At 51.6% G+C, this 18898-nt stretch overlaps 1 protein-coding gene across 4 annotated transcripts in view; it reads right to left on the minus strand.

Moving 5' to 3' along the window:
• The window catches only part of CPSF4L (cleavage and polyadenylation specific factor 4 like), a 20091-nt gene extending 7822 nt beyond the window's left edge, over positions 1–12269 (minus strand). For 2 of the 4 annotated variants that reach the window (XM_016932860.4, XM_054670021.2), the window contains exons 1-5: positions 12016–12269; positions 11231–11281; positions 7942–8094; positions 4185–4280; positions 2880–2973 (exon numbers count right to left, since the gene is read on the minus strand). In XM_016932860.4, the coding sequence (XP_016788349.1) occupies positions 2880–2973; positions 4185–4280; positions 7942–8094; positions 11231–11281; positions 12016–12184 (563 nt within the window). In that variant the 5' untranslated portion in view covers positions 12185–12269. Of the gene's footprint in view, positions 1–2879; positions 2977–4184; positions 4281–7941; positions 8095–11230; positions 11282–12015 lie in introns of all 4 variants that reach the window. The other 2 variants (XM_054670022.2, XM_063799922.1) reach the window with 2 other exon arrangements.
• Between the last annotated feature and the right edge of the window lie 6629 nt (positions 12270–18898).

The raw sequence follows: 18898 nt of genomic DNA on the forward strand, positions 1-18898 counted from the left end.
GGATAAGCCTATTTTATTCCATCTACTGCCCCATAATACTCCACACATAAGGTACAGAGTATATTCTTAGATTTAAATAAGCCATACAGGGAAGCAGCTGTCATGCTAAAGAAAGCCATTTGAGTTAATTGCCAGTTGATAGCGGCAGCTGAAGCCATATACAGAGGAGCTGCCACGTGCAACCCAGACCTGTTGGTAGGAGCTGAGCAAAGTATAATGATCGTGGATTTCCCATAGACTCGAGCTTTTGGTTTTATGTACATTTTGCTCCCGTTTTATGGATAACTCGTTCCTGCCAATCTGCCTCCAAACCTGTTGTATTTTTAGTAGCTCGTTCACTTACAGGATCAAAAGAAATAAACCTGCCTGCCACAGGCTACTTCTGCACCTCACTCATACCCTGCTTAGGATGACAGCAGGCTTACTGTGGAACTTGGGAAACAGAATCCCATAGTAAGACCATTGAGCATCTTCTCCTGACCATAGGTTAGTTTTTAATAACTCCTATCAGTTGAGTCTTACTGTACTTACTGGCATAATGGCCTGGTCTTTGACACAAAAACAGAAAAAGTGAATGGCATGACTTTTTGTAAATTCAGATTTCTAAAGATGTCTAGGGAACCATAGGAGATGGTTAGCTACCTTTGTGAGGAATTGGATGGATTCTGCTTGTTGGTGAAGCTTATTTCAGGCATTCAAGCCCAGCATCACAATCCCAGAGAACGAGGCTGGCACATAAAAGCAACTGTACAAGAAAAATCAAGGGTTCTGCCACTCTTACCTGTCATCCCAATAAAACTATTCTCTTGCAGAATGGAGACTGCAAAGCTCAGGACAGTTTAGAAGCTATGAGAATGAAGATGTGATCAAACGTGATTTTTTTTCTTTCTGATAAACCAGAAGATACCAGAAAAAGGAACCAGGTGCTACGTTCCCTCCCTTAACCATACTCTGCCCTCCTGCCAAAAAAGAATTTTAAGGACGTTATGTACAAGTAACTGAAGAGTAGTAGGCAACAAAGCGGGAAATGACTGTTCCTTTTGAAGGAACAGTCTTGTCTAGCAGGAGATGCCAACAGGATGGTTTACAGTATCCTCTCATTCTCCCCTAATTCACACTCCTATCTGCTGCGGAAAAGGAGTCATTCTCCAGCTCCCTGATCATTCCTTGCCCTCCCAGCTCTCAGCCAAGCACTAGCCCAGCCCTGTGGGTTCCTTTGTCCACCCTGTGGCACAGGCCCTGCCCTTGACCCCTGATCCCCAGGCAGGAGAGCAGGCACTCTGTTGGGGATGGGGGTTTCCAAGCTTCCACAGCAGAAATAGGAGGTGCTGAATCCCGGGGCCGGCTGACAAGCTACAGCTAAAGTGAAGTCGTGAGAAAACACCTACTGCAGATAGTCCCTGTGTGCAGACACCAGCTTCACAGAGGGCCGGGACGCTGGCCGTGCATTTAGGGTGAAACCAGGGTTCAAGATGCCTTTAGTTACAGTTTTAAGTGCCAAAAGCATACCTTTCCATCAAAGTTAGGCTTTCATTGTAAATGGGCTTGTAAATTCCCCGCAGTCCCACAGATCGCCTCCCACCTTCTTTCAAAGCCCGCTCAGAACCAGCAGGGACTGTCTTCCTCCCAGGCCATCACCCTCCCAGCATCCAGTGCTCGGAGGCCCCAGTAGCTGTCAGTAGCTGCCCCAGTGTTGGCGCTGTCTGGCCTCTGTGATACTTAAACAGGTGTCCGACATTCAGTCATCTAAACCAGGGGTCAGCAAGCTTTTTCTAAAGAACACCAAACAGTGCATATTTTATACTCTGCAGGCCACTGGGTCTCTGTTGCAGCCACTGGACTCTGCCATTTTAAGCACCAGAACAGCCATGGCCGTGTTCCAACAAAACCCTTTATGAGCACTGGAATTAATTTCACATGTCACAAAATATTTTGATTTTCCTCCCACTTTTTACAAACCATTCTTAGCCCCTCGCCTGTACAAAGACAGGCAGCAGGCTGGACTTGGCCCACAGGCTGTAGTTTACCAACCCCTGACACAGGCACTCATCAACACTTGGGTCTATAGACAGTGTGTGTCTCTCCATAGGGACTGAGCACAGTTCTCAATCAGGGCCAGCCCTGATTCCAAAAACCATGCGTGCTACCCAGCTAGCAGAAGGAAAGCCTTGGGCTGGTCAACAGAGAAGTCCTACCCTACCCACAGCAGAGATTCTAGAGGTTGGAGAGGAGTCTGGGAGGAACAACCACATATATGTGTCCCACATGCATGATGACATGCCTTTCAAAGGAGAGTGAGGGTTCGCTGGGAACCATGCAGTGCTGCTGGGTGAGCTTCCCTGGGGAGCAGAAAGGAGTGGGAATAAAGGGATGAGGCATGACGGCACGTGCCTGCCTGCACTCACCTTCATGTAACTCGGGTTGAGTAAAAGATTCATCTTGGGACTAAGGGAAGTGGAGAGAGACGATTACAGCCCAGCTCTCGCCCTCCCATCTTCTGCTCATTAACACGCTCTGCGCCAGCCTGCTGCAGATTTCATATTTCAGAACCCTGTAGGGAAGTTGCCCTCCCTTAGCCAGGGCGTGAGGGAGAATTACAGAGGACTGGGGAGAACTGGGCATTAAGTGTTTCTTCTCTTATTACTAGAACAGTTTGTGAAAAGATCGACACCCATCCCCAGCATGAATACACATTAAGAGGGTGGGTTAGAGTTCTGAGATTGCCAGGGTCAGGCAGTGGTGCCAGGAAAATACTGGAGCGGATGCTTGCCAGATGCTTCATTTTCCACTAAGGACCAGCGAAGGTATGGAAAGATCTAGAACTAGAAGGTCAGGCCTAGCACTCTGGTGGGAGTTGGTAACTGAGGGATCATACTTACTGAGCAAATTGGCACTTGGGTCCCTCGGGGCAGAAGCCGACTAAATAGTTGAGACACATTATTCTGGGGACATGGCGGTATTTACACAGAGGACCTGCTGAGCAAAGAGAAAGTGATGAGAAGGATCCGCTTCAGCAAGAGGGGAAAACACACATGAAAAAGCTCCCTAGGAAGGGTGTGGATGGTCATAGGGGCTTCACTTAATAGGGGTGGATAAATCTTCCCGTCCTTTCTGTACCACCCTAAAGCATCCACTTCTAGCCATGAGACAGGGATGGGGAAAAGGAACCTTGGAATGTGCTGGAGCAGGTGTCAGCTGGCAAGTTCTGAAATAGAGTTGGAAATGTCACTGACATGCTGTGTCCTGGAGGACTTGCATGGATATGAACCACACTTTGTTGCCTTTTATTTATTTAGGTATGGGAGGTACAGCTGAGAAAAAGCTGACCTGGCCGGGTGGGGTGGCTCACACCTGTTATCCCAGCATTTGGGAGGCCAAGGTGGGTGGATCACTTCAGCCCAGGAGTTCGAGACCAGCCTGGGCAACATGGTGAGACCCTGTCTCTACTAAAAATACAAAAATTAGCTGGGCATGGTGGTGCACACCTGTAACCCCAGCTACTTGGGAGGCCGAGGCAGGAGAATTGCTTGAACCTGGGAGGTGGAGGTTGCAGTGAGCCAAGATCGCACCACTGCACTCCAACCTGGGTGATAGAAAGAAAAAAGCTAACCCCACAATCCTACTGATCTTCTCAGCAGCCCTCACCCCCGCCCAGATCCCTAAAACCAACAGCACTAAGAACTCCGTAAGAAAAACCTATCTGAAGACAAAGGAGAGGGAGAAACCCTGTTGCTTAGGGCATGGGAACCCTGCTGGGGGAAGCTGCCTCTTAAATTTGGCTGGCAGCAATGGGAAAGGTAGGACATGCTTAAGCAACACTCAGGACCCCCCAGGTGGGTAAGTGGAATGCAGAAGAGAGCACACATGAACTAAGCGTCTCCTATGGGCCTGACCCTGTGTCAAGAGCTTCCTGTGTGGTTCAGTAACTTGGAGAAAGGCATGCAGCTGATACATGCTGAAGGTAGGATTTGAACCCAAGTCAGTCTGCCTCAAGAAGCCTGTTATGGCCCCACACCAGGCTGTGTTTTGTGTGTCACAGCAGAGCTGGAGGAGAACTACAGAAAGGCCTTCTATTTGGGGTTTCTCCAAGGCACAGCCTCATCAGGAAAATGGCCCCTCCCCTGCTGAGAGCTCCCACCCTGATCCCCACAGCCCCTAGGGCTCCCTGGCTTCCAAGGCCTCACCGTCCTTGCAGAAACCTTGGTCATACCAAGGACAGTCCTGGGACTTGAAAGCTGGCTTCACATGGAGGAAGGAACACTCCTTGTTGCTGCAGTCACCTGAAAATCCCAGCACTCTCTGTAGAAGCAGTTTCTCTTTGTGATCACTTCTGTGTCCCCAAACCAGATTGACCTTGCCCCTCACAAACACAGAAGACACTGGCCTTTATTCTGGGAGTCACCAGCTTTTTGAAGATGGCAAGTATGCCTAATCCTTCCTGCAGTCTAAAAAGGGTGGATCCCAGTCCTATTTGCTAAGCAGGGCATGGTCTGAATATACACCTCTGGAAGAGTAAGAGTGGGGGACCCCAGATGGAGAAGGAGGCACTGGAACTGAAGGCCATTAGAGGCTAGCAGGAACAAGGAGAGCCGAGAAGGCCTGCGACGTTAAGTGGAGATATTTCCATGTCGCTGTAACTGCAGCCCCCTCTTCATCTCTACTACAAAACCCATGCTGCCTGCAGAGCCTAGGGAAGCTGTTCCCCTTGGTGGAAATGCAAAGAAAAGCAGAGCCCTGCTCAAGTTGGCACAGGTATGAAAAGAAACATTCTACAGAGTGGGCACCTGCATTATACTAAGCCTGCGTCATCATCTCTCTATGGATTAGACCAAGTCTCAGGTTTAGTTTATTTCCTACAGGGAGCCAGCCCAGTAGGCCCAGGCTACCCAGGTGTCATTATTATTATTATTATTTTGAGACAGGGTTTTACTCTGTTGCCCAGGCTGGAGTGCAATGGCACAATCTTAGCTCACTGCAACCTCCGCCTCCCGGGTTCAAGCAATTCTCCTGCTTCAACCTCCCAAGTAGCTGGGATTACAGGCATGTGCCACCACGGATGGCTAATTTTTTGTATTTTAGTAGAGATGGGGTTTCACCATGTTGGCCAGGCTGGTCTTGAACTCCTGACCTCGTGATCCGCCCACCTTGGCTTCCCAAAGTGCTGGGATTACAGGTGTGAGCCACCACGCCCGGCCCCAGGTGTCATTTTAAGAGCTCTCTTAGATTTCTCTTAGGAAGAAAGCTCTGAAGGAAGCATGGGGGAAGATTCATCCCACTTTCACTTCATTCAAGTTGAGAACTCATGAATCTTTCCAACTTCATCCTCCTTAAATGTCTACAGCTCAGTGCTTTTCAGAGCTGAAGGAGCGTCATAGCGTCTATTCCACTGATTTTCAAATTGCTCCAGGAAGATCTATTTTATACACTGGGCCTCTACAAAGCAAGGTTTCGCCTAAAGGAAAGTACCCCTAGGCCAGGCACAGTGGCTCATGCCTGTAATCCCAGCACTTTGTGAAGCCGAGGTGGTGATCCTCAGGATCACTTGAGGTCAGGAGTTTGAGACCAGACTGGCCAACATGGTGAAACCCCATCTCTACTAAAAATACAAAAATTAGCCAGGTGTGGTGGCACGTGCCTGTAGTCCCAGTTATTCAGGAGGCTGTGGTGGGAGAATCGCTTGAACCTGGGAGGCAGAGGTTGCAGTGAGTCGAGATTGTGCCATTCCATTCCAGCCTGGGCAACAGTGCGAGACTCTGTCTCCAAAAAAAGAAGAAAAAAAAAAAAAAAAAAAGGAGAGTACCCCTGATTCCTAAGAGTTTAAAACCACCATTCTTTCCCAGCCCTCTCATTTCACAGAGAACGCCGGGGCTCAGAGAGGGGAAAAGGCCACATCCATTTCATTCAGCTTCCTCACGTTCATAAAGGGTTCGTTTGTTCATTGTCAGTGTACAGCACTGGGCAGAGTGCTGACTCTGGGCTTGAGCTTTCTAATGAATCAAAGTGACATCACCCCCTAGGTGATGCTGGCCAGCATTTGATGGATGGAGATAACAGGAAGTCATCTACACTGGTTGCCGTTCTGCTGCGTGCACGTCTCTGCATTCCTGGCCTGGCCAGCAGGTGGCAGCAGCACCTCAGCCTTCAATCCGCCATTCAGAGACGGGGGTACTGGGCGGAAGACCCCGGACACCAGGCCCTTCCAGTGACTCTGTCCCACTCCTACACCTCCCCAGCAACACTCCGATTCCAATTAGAGTGATCATCGCTTTGATATTCGAAAGCCATATGCATTCATTTACTGTAAGAACAGTAGATTACATCTTGTAATCATGGGCTTACAAGTCTGTCCTCTACTAATTGGAGTTATCTGGGGGCGGAGGGGGACCTGGTCCTGTTCCTGTATCCGTGCCCAGGAGCACCTGATCCCCAAACAAACACCGAGGGCTATTGAGGGAATAACTAAGTAGGTGGCATTTTATTACTAAAGTCACAGAATGCTAGGCAGTGACCAAGGGGAACTTGGATAAACATTGTCCTTTCAGGGGAGACATGGGGGCAGCTCTCAGGAACTGCCATGCCTTTGCCTCCCAGGAGCAGGCAGGAAATGGAATATTAGCCTGGGTGGGGCTCTGACTGGCCTAGGCAATGCTTTGCCTCCTTCTCAGGTACCCAGGACCCTCCCATTGGCACTAACGAGGAGCAGCCGCTTGGGGGGCCCTGAAGCTGGCTGCAGCCACATTTGGAAGCCAAGCCTCCTGAGTCAGGGGCATCCAGGGGATTCTGCCAGCTGTCTCTTTGTAGGTCACTCTTTATGGAATACAGTTGGAAAACCACTGGACTAGATAATCCGTAAGGCTCCTTCCAGCTCCGAAAAGCTCTGAGCTGTAGAATCGTATTGTGAAGGGTGAGACCTGAAGCACATTTACAAATTCCTTTCTTAAGTAAGCGGGAAAGTGGCTGCAGCTGCCCCATAAACAGTCCCTTGATTAAAAGGACAAAGGAGGCCGGGCACCGCAGCTCACACCGATAATCCCAGCACTTAGGGAGGCCAAGGCAGGTGGATCACCTGAGGTCAGGAGTTCAAGACCAGCCTGGCCAACGTGGCAAAACCCCGTCTCTACTAAAAATATAAAAATTAGCCGGGCATGGTGGTGGGTACCTGTAATCCCAGCTACTCAGGAGGCTGAGGCAGGAGAATGGCTTGAACCCGGGAGGTGGAGATTGCAGTGAGCCAAGATCACGCCACTGCACTCCAGCCTGGGGGACAGAGCAAGACGCTGTCTCAAAAAAATATATAAAAATAAATAAAAGGACAAAGGATGCCTTGAAGCCAGAGGGAGGTAAGATGCTGGTCCAGGCTTGACCGCACAAGATGACTTTAGGTGCTAGACCTCTGAACCTCATGGATTTATGTTTACAATGACCTTTGATTTCCAACAAGTGATGCTAGTTCTCCGTTTATGGAAACAATGCAAAGTTTCTTCTAAAGTAAGAGTTAAAATAGCAAGACCGTTGGAAGAGCAGACAGTGGTGCTGGGGCTTTGAGGGTACAGCAGGCATCGTGAATGTGGCTCTGAAGGCCTGATATTCGAGAAGTTCTAGCCGGGGCCTGAGAGATGGCTCATTTGAGACATTTCAATATAGTCAGGCTGGGTGTGTGATGAACCAAGAATGGGGAGAGAAACAATCCCTTCTTCCCTTTTGGGGGTATCTGGTATGCACCTTGATCCAGGGGGCAGTAAAGGGCAGGGACTTCAGGGTGCACTTCTGCTTGTCTAGGGGTTTGGAGAACAGACACCTGAGACTCAGACAGGTCTCTCTGGCCTCCAGGGACATGTCCAGCCTCCTCTGCGTGCCCGCTCCTCTAGAAACCTTCTTCCCATCTCACAGCCCACACTGCCACCCTCCAGGGTGAGGCACCGAGCCAGGAAGAGGCCTTACCAAACTTGGAGTAGAAGTAGCACTCAGGCATCCTGGTGAGGTCATACTGGTGCAGGAACTTGCAGTGATCACCCTTCTTGCAGAGCCCCCGGAGCCAGTGCTTGCACACCACCATCTTCTCCCCTCGGTCATGTCGGAAGGGGCAGAGTTTCCCTGGAGACACCAGAGCAGCTGGCTGGGAGGCCCCTCATCCACAGCCTGGGCCCGGCTCAGCCCTCCAGGGGATTCCCCAGGAGGGTACCTGACTCAGTCCCCAGGGGCTCTCCCCTTATCCCTTCACCTGGACCCTGTAGGGGCTGGAACTGGGAGCCGAGGCAGCATGAAGGGAGAGTTTTGTTTTGTTTTGTTTTGTTGGTTTTTTTTTTTTTTTTGAGACAGAATCTTGCTCTGTCGCCCAGGCTGGAGTGCAGCGGCGTGATCTTGGCTCACTGCAAGCTCTGCCTCCTGGGTTCACGCCATTCTCCTGCCTCCGTTTCCTGAGTAGCTGGGACTACAGGCGCCCGCCACCACGCCCTGCTAATTTTTTGTATTTTTTAGTAGAGACAGGGTTTCACCATATTAGCCAGGATGGTCTCGATCTCCTGACCTCGTGATCTGCCCACCTCGGCCTCCCAAAGTGCTGGGATTACAGGCGTGAGCCACCGCGCCCAGCCAAGCTCTTGTTTTTGAGATGGCGTCTCGCTCTGTTGCCCATGCTAGAGAGCAATGGCATGGTCTCAGCTCACTGCAAACTCCACCTCCCAGGTTCAAGTGATCCTCCTGCCTCAGCCTCCCAAGTAGCTGGGATTACACCTGCAACTACACCCGGCTATTTTTTTTATTTTTTTTTATTTTTAGTAGAGACGGGGTTTCACCACGTTGGCCAGGCTGGTCTCGAACTCCTGATCTCAGGTGATCCATCCACCTCAGCCTCCCAAAGTGCTGGGATTACAGGCTTGAGCCACCGTGACTGGCCAGGGCAAGCTCTTCTTAAAGCACAGCTGTTCCCACTACCACACCTTTGCCCATCCTTCCCATCTGCCTGGCGTGCCATGCCCTTCTCCAGGGAAGTACCTGGTCTCAGAACAGCTGCCCCCTTTTCATTCCCAGAGTGCCTAACACCCCCTCTCGTCCTGCCAGGGAGCGGGGCCAGGCTTTCCAGCCCAGAATCCCCACACCCAGCCCAGCCCCTGGCACATAGTAAGTGCTCAGTAAGGGTGTGTTGAATTCCCATCTTTAAAAACATCAAATGTTATGCTTCCCGATTCCAGAGACCTAACAGGGTGACAGAAGAGCCAACTTTGTAATGATTTATAAGGAATATTCCATGGAAATGTTACATTTAACTGCTTTATCATCTTCACTCAAGTCTGCCTTGCTATTAGCAGGAAGGACACCCAGTTCCTAAGTTTCTTTCTTTTTAATTTATTTATTTGAGACAGGATCTTAGTCTGTTGCCCAGGCTGGAGTGCAATGGCAAAGTCATGGCTTACTGTAGCCTCAACCTCCTAGACTCAGGAGTTCTCCCATCTCAGCCTCCCGAGTAGCTGGGACTACAGGCATGCACCACCACACTGAGCTAATTTTTTTATTTTTTGTAGAGACAGGGCTTTGTCATGTCATCCAGGCTGGCAGTTCCTGAGTTTCTAAGCAGGTCCAGCCTCATGCCTGGCCAGTTCTCTGACATAATTTGGGGGCTAGGGGAGGTGTTCTTTCCATTTTTCCTTTTTTAAAAAATAAAAAATTATGTTTTGTAGAGATGGGGTCTCGCTATGTTGCCCAGGCTGGTCTTGAGCGATTCTCCAGCCTCTGCCTCTCAAAGTGCTGGAATTACAAGTGTGAGCCTACTCCCCTGGCCAAGGTGCTCTTTTTAAATACCCCTAACCTCCACCCCTGGCTATTGACTTGCTTGGTTCTGACCTTCCACCATAATAGCTTTCTTTCTTTGCAGAAGGGTGTTGCTAGGAACCACTGCTCTAGGGACTGGATGGGCTGAGCTGAGGAGACGCCACTCAGTCCACATTGAGCCTGCAGGGTCCTGGGTGCACAAGGCCTTGGGCAACCAGTGATCCCATTTCCCTTCTCCCTGCATGGTCCAGGGCTGGCCCCAAGACAAACAAGGCAGGTGGGCAAACATGGCCCCAGGTCCTCCTTTCCTGGTCCCCTCCAGCCCCCCAGCTTCCAGGGACAGAGTCATTTGGATCAGAAAGCATGTCCTAAACTCTCACACCAGTGAGATTTCTTAACCTAAATGTATAGGCAAGCGGTAGGAAGACAGGGAAACCCTAAAACTGGAAGCCAGTTTTTTTTGGCAATTGTATATTTCTGTGGAAAGAGCCTCTACATGAGCCATGAGCCAGAAGAAAAGTTGAAAACTCTTATATTTGAGTCAGGCCTTCCCAGAATGGCTGCATTTGGGGAGAGGGGCCTAGGAAGACAGTACTGACCCAAAGTCAGGGCAGGAGAGAAGTGGAGGATGCTTTTTGATAGCATTTCAAAGATGGTGGCAGGTGCTACCTCAGGGCATAGGGAATGGATGAGACAATTGACCAGTTTCCAAACTGAGTCAGAGCAGGGGACTGGGGGAGAAGGATGCCTCTCTTCTAGCTGGGAGGAAATCAAGAAAAACATTAAGAAGCTGGAGCCTCCTGGGAATGCACAGGCCAAAGCTCAGACACACGCCCATCCCAGCAAGGCAGAAAGAAAAAAATACCCCTTTCCAGGCAGCCTGGTTACCCTGATGCGAACTGCAAACTATGAAGACTGCTGCTGAGGCGGGGAAATCTTAGGGGAGGGGCAGGCTGCTCGGTGGATCCAACCACTTATCCTTTGTCTACCTGTAAGTCTAAAATTCTGCTCCATGGCCGGGCATGGTGGCTCACGCCTGTAATCCCAGCACTTTGGGAGGCCCAGGCAGGTGGATCACCTGAGGTGAGGAGTTTGAGACCCGCCTGGCCAACATGACAAAACCCCATCTCTACTAAAAATGCAAAAATTAGCCGGGCTTGGTGGCATGCACCTGTAGTTCCAGTTACTCGGGAGGCTGAGGAAGGAGAATCGCTTGAACCCAGGAGGCAGAGGTTGCAGTGAGTTGAGATCATGCCAGATCACTCTAGCCTGGGCAACAGAGCGAGATTCCATCTAAAAATAAATAAATAAAATAAAAATAAAATTCTGTTCCATCCCAATTTTCCCTCCCCAGGTGCAAATTCGACACCCTATCCCAGGCCAGGCAGAGCCCCTGCTGGGTGTAGCTCAGACAGACCCTACACTCACCCAGCTTGGGGCCCAGGCCTGTCTGCTAACTCACCTTTCTCACAGAGCCCTTTAGTGAAGAAGTTGCACACAGCTGAGGCCGACTCTGGAAGGAGAAGAGGGAACGGAGAAGGTAGCTTCCCCAGAGGCTGCAGCTGTTCCGGAAGCCTCCACCTCTTATCGGCATGTCCCACCTAGACCTCCCCCAGGCTCTGGCCTATGGGACCCCAAATCTGGGCCCTGTAGAGGTTAACCTGCAGAGCCAGCCAGCAGACCTCAACCCTTAACCCCCCAACTCTGAAACAGAGGAGCTCGAGGGGCTCAAGGCTGGCCCAGGAGCTCGGGAGGCCAGTGTGGCTTCTCTCAATTCACCGTCTCTCTGTGCCTCTCTTTCTCAGTCTGGAAAATGGGTTGCCCCGAAGCCACAGAAGAGAGAGACAGAGAAGGGGCAGTCGCATCAGGGAGTTGAGCAGAGAGGCCTGTAGAGAAGGAAGGGGGAGGGAGGCTGGGCGTGGTGGCTCATGCCTGTAATCCCAGCACTTTGGGAGGCCAAGGCGGGCGGATCACGAGGTCAGGAGTTCGAGACCATCCTGGCTAACACGGTGAAACCCGGTCTCTACTAAAAATACAAAAAAATCAGCTGGGCGTGGTGGCGGGCGCCTGTAGTCCCAGCTCCTCGGGAGGCTGAGGCAGGAGAATGGCGTGAACCCAGGAGGCAGAGCTTGCAATGAGCCGAGATTGTGCCACTGCACTCCAGCCTGGGCTACAGAGCGAGACTCCGTCTCAAAGAAAAAAAAACAGAGAAGGTAGGGGAGGGAAAGTGGCCCCACCCTCACTCACTGTCCATGCCCTGGAAAGGCAGGAGCCCAGTGCCCTTCTGCATCTCGACATCCTTCTCGAAGGCAAAGGTGAACCGCTCTAGCCCCGCAATGACCTCTTGCATCCTCCGTCTCCTGCTGGGGCTGCGGAAGCTGCTGGAACCCAGGCAGGTGGGCCCAATATAGCTCATCAGAGGCCCTTAAGGGGCCAGCGCCCAATGCCTCCCCCTTCACCCCAGGGTGCCAGTGGCCAGGTGACTGCAGGGGACGCTCCAGCCTGGGCTGTACAGGAGCAGGGCCCAGCTGCCTCACCTGGCCCACCCAGTGCAGGGGCAGACGCCCCAGGGCCCCTCACCCCCACACTGTGTACACAAGGCCCACTCGAGCCCCACAAACTGCTTATCTCTGCATGTTACCAAACACAAACGTGGCGTGCACGCAGACATTACCAAACCTGGGCTCATACTTTGTCCATGAAGACACAGCCACAGGTTAGCAAAGAGTTGCACAAACCAACCGCAGCAAGGCTGTTATTCTGCCAGAGCTGGGGGTGGTGGGGGTTTGCAGAGGGAGGGAGCCGTCCCACCTCCCCGCTTCTTCCCATCAGGGAAGGGGTCTCCCTCTGGGGCCCCTGACACCCCTTTTCTGGCCTGAGTGACAAGCCCCGAGTGAGCTCTTCATGGGAGACAGGGAAAAGGAATGAAGAGGAGAGGAACTGAAACAGTTGGATGAATGGCGCTTTGTTTACCTCGCACACAATCGCCAGCTTGGCGGGAGGGCGGAACCGACCAAGGCCAGGGCGGCCTCCCAGCCAGGATTCCACAGGGCCACCCAGTGCCACCCCACCCCTGAGAAAGTGCTTTATAAATGAAATCTCTATGCAAATGTTGTTTTATTATTACTACGCCACCCCTGCCTGCAGGGCTGGGGACATCTGAAAATGCTTTCAAAGGAGCATGTTAGGGCTCTAATTAGACCAGGTTCCCCCTCCTCCTGCTCTGGCCCCAAACTGGCCTTGCCTCTAACTAGAGCTGCTGTTCTCAGTCACATTGGCTTTTAATACCCATAGAACCAGAACCCATACGCCCTCCTTTCTGGGTGCCCAAACCCAGCAGGGAGAGGTGGGCAGCCCCGCAGGCTCCCAGCTGGGCCAACATGAACTAGCCTGCTGGCTGTTGTTCCCCGTGGCTGTTGCTCCTAGATCTGTTCTTTTGAACTCCAGATCAGAAAAGAAAATAGCTGGAGAGATAGACACCTGGAGCCGAGGTGGGACTGGGAGGAGCAGGGACGAGATCCAAGAGTTTCCAGAAGCTCAGGCCTCTGACTGCATCCTGGGAGAGGCAGAGGGACCCAGCTCCAGGGCTGCTAGAGGGTGGGGCCAAGGGGGTCCCTGGGGTAGAAACCCTGGCTTCTCTTGGCCTTAGTTGTATGCGTTGATTAGTAGTCCCAAGAATGCATTCATCTGTCAACACAGGCGCATTAGAGGCTCACAGAAGCCTGGCAGCGCAGGCAGGACCGATGAGGGAATCAAAGCCCAGGGAGGCCAAGACCACGTGGTTTGGGAGGCGATATGGATGGGGTTCAAATCTAGGTCTCTTGATGACTTCCTTCCCTAAACATCCCTGAGCATCTCTGCACTAGGGCCACGTCCCTATCCTCAGAGATGGCCCCATCAAGGAGGGGACATTAGCCATTCACACAATAATGCAATGGAGGCACGAGGGGCCCAGCAGGTCAGGAAGGGGTAGCAGGGAGAGCTCTCAACGGAGAGTCATGACGATGGGGAGAGAATGTTCTGGAAGAAGGCCAGCAGTATGAAGGTTGGGGCATGGAGCAATGTGAAGGCTGAGGAGGCGCTCAAGGGTTTGGTTTGGCAGAAGCGGGGGTAAAGAGGTGGAATGGGGGCAATGAGGCTTAAGAGCTGAGAAGGGACCCAACTCTGGGGGGCCTGCTGGGGCCAGCTTTGGGGGGAAGTGATCGTGAAGGCAGCAGAACCACCACAGGGCTCTGAGAACGGTACATGGCTCTCTGAGGGATGGTGGGGGAAGACTGGACGGGGGCTGCTTAGAGGATGAATTTTTTTTTTTTTTTTTTTTTTTTTTTTTGAGACTGAGTCTCACTCTATTGACCAGGCTGGAATGCAGTGGCGCGATCTCGGCTCACTGCAACCTCTGCCTCCCAGGTTCAAGCAATTCTCCTGCCTCAGCCTCCCGAGTAGCTGAGATTACAGGCCCACACCACCACACCTGGCTAATTTTTGTACTTTTAGTAGAGACAGGGTTTCGCCATATTGGCCAGGCTGGTCTCGAACTCCTGACCTCAGGTGATCTGCCTGCCTCATCCTCCCAAAGTGCTAGGATTACAGGCATGAGCCACCGTGCCCAGCCTGGGGATGATTTTTTAAAATCATGAGAGCCCTGGGGATATAGCCCAGAGATCTTTCTGCTACTCTGGTGGCCTGCAAGAGTTAATTGATGAGGGATGAACATGAAGGAGACTCCTGGCTAAGACTCCTCCCTCCAGCACCCCAGCTTCTCTGCTCCTCCACCGGGGGCTTCCCATCCCACTTCTAGGTGCCTGGCCAGCAGAGGTGTGTGGTGGGTGTCACATGGATGAAATCCCTTCTCCCAGTGGCTCATCATTAGTTTGGCACACAAACAACGGGGCTTGCATTCATAGTTTTTGCTTATTCAAAATACCTTCTGCAGTAAATTGAACTGGCTACCCAAAAAGTCTAGGTCTAGGCCAGGTGCAGTGGCTCACGCCTGTAATCCCAGCATTTTCAGAGGCCAAGGCAGGAGGATCGCCTGAGCCCAGGAGTGCAAGACCAGCCTGGGCAACAAAGCAGGACTCCCATCTCTACAAAAAATTAAAAAATTATTAGGTGGGCATGGTGGCACATGTCCGTAGTTCCAGCTACTTGGGAGGCTGAGGCAGGAGGATTGCTTGAGTCCAGGAGGTTGAGGCTGCAGTAAGCCATGATTGCACCACTGTACTCCAGCCTGGGTGACAGAGCAAGACCCTTTTTTCAAAGGAAACAAAAAAAAAAAGGCCAGGCATGTTGGCTCACTCACGTCTGTAATCCCAGCACTTTGGGAGTCCAAGGTGGGTGGATCAACTGAGGTCAGGAGTTCAAGAGCAGCCTGGCCAACATGGTGAAACCCCGTCTCTATTAAAAATACAAAAAATTGGCTGGGCGCGGTGGCTGACGCCTGTAATCCCAGCACTTCGGGAAGCCGAGGTGGGCGGATCATCTGAGGTTGGGAGTTCGAGACCAGTCTGATCAACATGGAGAAACCCCGTCTCTACTAAAAATACAAAATTAGCCAGGCGTGGTGGCGCACACCTGTAATCCCAGCTACTTGGGAGGCTGAGGCAGGAGAATCGCTGGAACCCGGGAGGTAAATGTTGCGGTGAGCCGAGATCGCGCCATTGCACTCCAGCCTGGGCAACAAGAGCGAAACTCTGTCTCAAAAACAAACAAACAAACAAAAATTAGCAGGGCATGGTGGCAAGCACCTGTGGTCCCATCTACTTGGGAGGCTAAGTCAGGGGAATCGCTTGAACCCAGGAGGCGGAGGTTGCAGAGAGCCAAGATTGCACCACTGCACTCCAGCCTGAGCAACAGAGCTAGACTCCATCTCAAAAATAAAAATAAAAATAAAAATAATAAAAATAAAAAATAAAAAAAATCAAAGTCTTAACCCCTGGTACCTGTGAACATGAGCTTCTTTAGAAGCAGGGTCTTTGCAGGTGTCATTCAGGTAAGGATCTCAAGATGGGACATCCTGGAATTAGGATGATTCCTAAACCGAGTAACTGGTGTGATTATGAGAGAAAGGAGAGGGATAATTGAGACACAGGCACAGAGGGGACACAGAGAAGGCCATGGGGAGACAGAGGTGGAGACTGGGGTGACCCAGCTTCCGTGGATGGCCAAAGATTGCCGTCTGCACCAGAAGCCAGGAGAGAGATGTGGGACAGACTCTCCCTCAGAGCCTCCAGAAGGAACCAACCCTGCCTATATCTTGACCTCGGGCTTCCAGCCTCCAGAATGTGACAGAATGAATTCCTATTGTATTCAGCCACCTTTGTGGTAATTTGTGACAGCAGCTCTAGGAAATGAATAGACCTTCTCACTTGGCATTCAGGTTCAAGGCTGGGCGCGGTGGCTCATGCCTGTAATCCTAACCCTTTGGGAGGCCAAGGCAGGAAGATCACTGGAGCCCAGGAGTTCGAGACCAGTCTGCGCAACATGGTGAGATTCCATCTCTACAAAAAATTTAAAAATTAGCTAATCATGGTGGCGCATGCCTGTAGTCCCAGCTGCTACTCAGGAGGCTGAAGCAAGAGGGTCCCTCGAGCCCGGGAGGTCAAGGCTATAGTGAGCCATGATTGCACCACTGCACTCCAGCCTGGGTGACAAAGTAAGACCCTGTCCCAACAGAAAGAAAGAAAGAAATTTAGTTTTGGAAGATCCCACCTTTTTTTTTTTTTTTTTTTTTTTTGACTGAGTTTTGCTCTTGTTGCCCAGGCTGGAGTGCAATGGCGCGATCTTGGCTCACCACAACCTCCGCCTCCCAGGTTCAAACGATTCTCCTGCCTCAGCCCGTCGAGCAGCTGGGATTACAGGCATGCGCCACCACGACTAGCTAATTTTGTATTTTTAGTAGAAACGGGGTTTCTCTATGATGATAAGGCTGGTCTCGAACTCCCAACCGCAGGTGATCTGCCCGCCTTGGCCTCCCAAAGTGCTGAGTTTACAGGTGTGAGCCACTGTGCCTGGCCGACCTCACCCCTTTTACAGATGAGCGAACAGACACCCAGAGAAGTTGAGTGATTGTTAAGCTTTGCTGAGGCCGGGGGAGCTGCCCCACCTCATGGCTCTTGAAGCCAACGAGTGTCCCCATCGTACAACAACAAAAAGCAGTGCCCCAGCCCTGGGATGTCCCCTCTGAAACCTCACAGCCCCCTCTTCTGTGCCCTGGAGCTTATCCCTAGCCCTTGTGTTTCCGTTTATTAATTGATTCATGGTGCTAAGTGGACACTCAAATCGCTGTACAAACAGAAGTGTGAATTTTTAATCACCATCATTATGAGGCTCTCATTTAGCTCGGGCTGCAAATTTCTGAATTGTCATCATCCAGCTCCTTCCCCTTTATTAATGCTCTGCTCTGAAAAGCGGGGGTGGAGGTGGGGGGAGCTTTGGAATTCTCTGGCTGCAGGGCCTGGCAAGGTCATTCATGCCCATGCCCCCGGCCTGGGATCAACGGCAGCCAGTGCTTTCCTGGACAGATCATGGCCATGTCCACCTTTCTTTTATCTGGAGTACCTGCCTTCCTCTCCACGGAGCGCCCTGCCTTTATGGCGACAGTGCGGACAGGGGCGTCAGGCAGGCCAGGGTTCAAATCCAGCCTTTGTCAGCTACCAGTCTACATCCTGGGTCAGGCATTTAATCGCCTCTCTGAACCCCAGATTCTGCATTAGTAAAATGGGACCAATGCACACCATGTCCCTGGAGGACTGAGGATCAGTGAAAGTACACGTGGGTGCCTGTCACAGGAGTGGTTTTTGTTGTTGTTGTTTTATTTTCGAGACAGAGTCTTGCTCTGTCCCCCAGGCTGGAGTACAGTGGCGAAATCTCAGCTCACTGCAACCTCCGCCTCCCAGGTTCAAGCGATTCTCCTGCTTCAGCCTCCTAAGTAGCTGGGATTACAGGTGCCTGCCACCATGCCTGGCTACTTTTTTTATTTTTAGTAGAGACAGGGTTTCACCATGTTGGCCAGGCCGGTCTCGAACTCCTGACCTCAAGTGATCCGCCCACCTCGGACTCCCAAAGTGCTGGGATTAAAGGCATGAGCCACTGCGCTTGGACCTATCTCTTCTTAAAATGCATTATTCCTAAGGGCCCCTGGTAAAAGATGCCGTGGGGGAAGGGGTCCCATGATGCTTCAGGTGCTGCTGGGGGCTACTGTAAGATCCGGCAGTGATGGCCTGGCAGCCGAATAGCCACGGGGTTGGGAGGGGCTGGAGGTCAGGAGGGGTGCCCCTCACCCGCCGCTGCTGCTGCTCAGTCCCAGGGACAATGAGCCAGTGTGCCCTGCTCTCTCCACCGCCCTTTGTGCCCCAAGAATGCCACTTGGAGGGGACAGCTGTTGGCTTCACAGTGGCCACTTGAAGTGCAGGGCAGGGAGGCCCTGCAGCCAGGATGGTCCTGCTCTGTCATTGTGCAGGAACTCAGTCTCTAGGAGTCCGTCAGTTCTGACACCTGCACCCACGGAAAGGCATCTACTTCCCCTTGGGGCTTGGAAATAGCCACAGGACTAATAAACCACCCACACTTCTCATTCAAGGCTCCTCCCATTCTCAAGGTAAACTTCCAAGCTGCTCTACCCGTTTTATAGGTAAGGAAATCAAGGCCCAGAAGTGAAACCACTGCCTAAGCTTATATAGCCAGTAGATGTGGGAATGGGGGCCTAGAATCCAACCTTTGCTAACAGTTACTAGGACTTAATTGGTTTAGGTTCACTGTTTACGTTGTATTCTCTCTAATTCCCACAAAACCTTGCAAAGAGAGCTATTATTCTTTCTCTTCTACAACTGAAAAAAGCTGAGGCTAAAGGCTTAGATGTGCTTCCTAAAGACCACAAGCTCAGGTCGGCTTGGCCCCAACGCCAGCTCCTTCCAGCCTACCCAGCTAAGCGTGGGAGACGGCTCCACCTCCCCTGGGCTGGGAAGACAACCCAGACCCCTGAGGCCCAAGACAGCTACTGAGCCTTTGCTTGTTCCTGAGTAGGTAGGATGCAGATTCTACTTTTGGTCCAAATATCAAGGAAACAGGACATTTTGGGCTTAGGGAGTCAGCCCTGCTCAAAGGGGTGTGCGGATAGCATTCCCTGTCCACT

Source organism: Pan troglodytes, chromosome 19, assembly GCF_028858775.2.
Source record: "Pan troglodytes isolate AG18354 chromosome 19, NHGRI_mPanTro3-v2.0_pri, whole genome shotgun sequence".
In the NCBI taxonomy this organism is placed as follows: Eukaryota; Metazoa; Chordata; class Mammalia; order Primates; family Hominidae; genus Pan; species Pan troglodytes.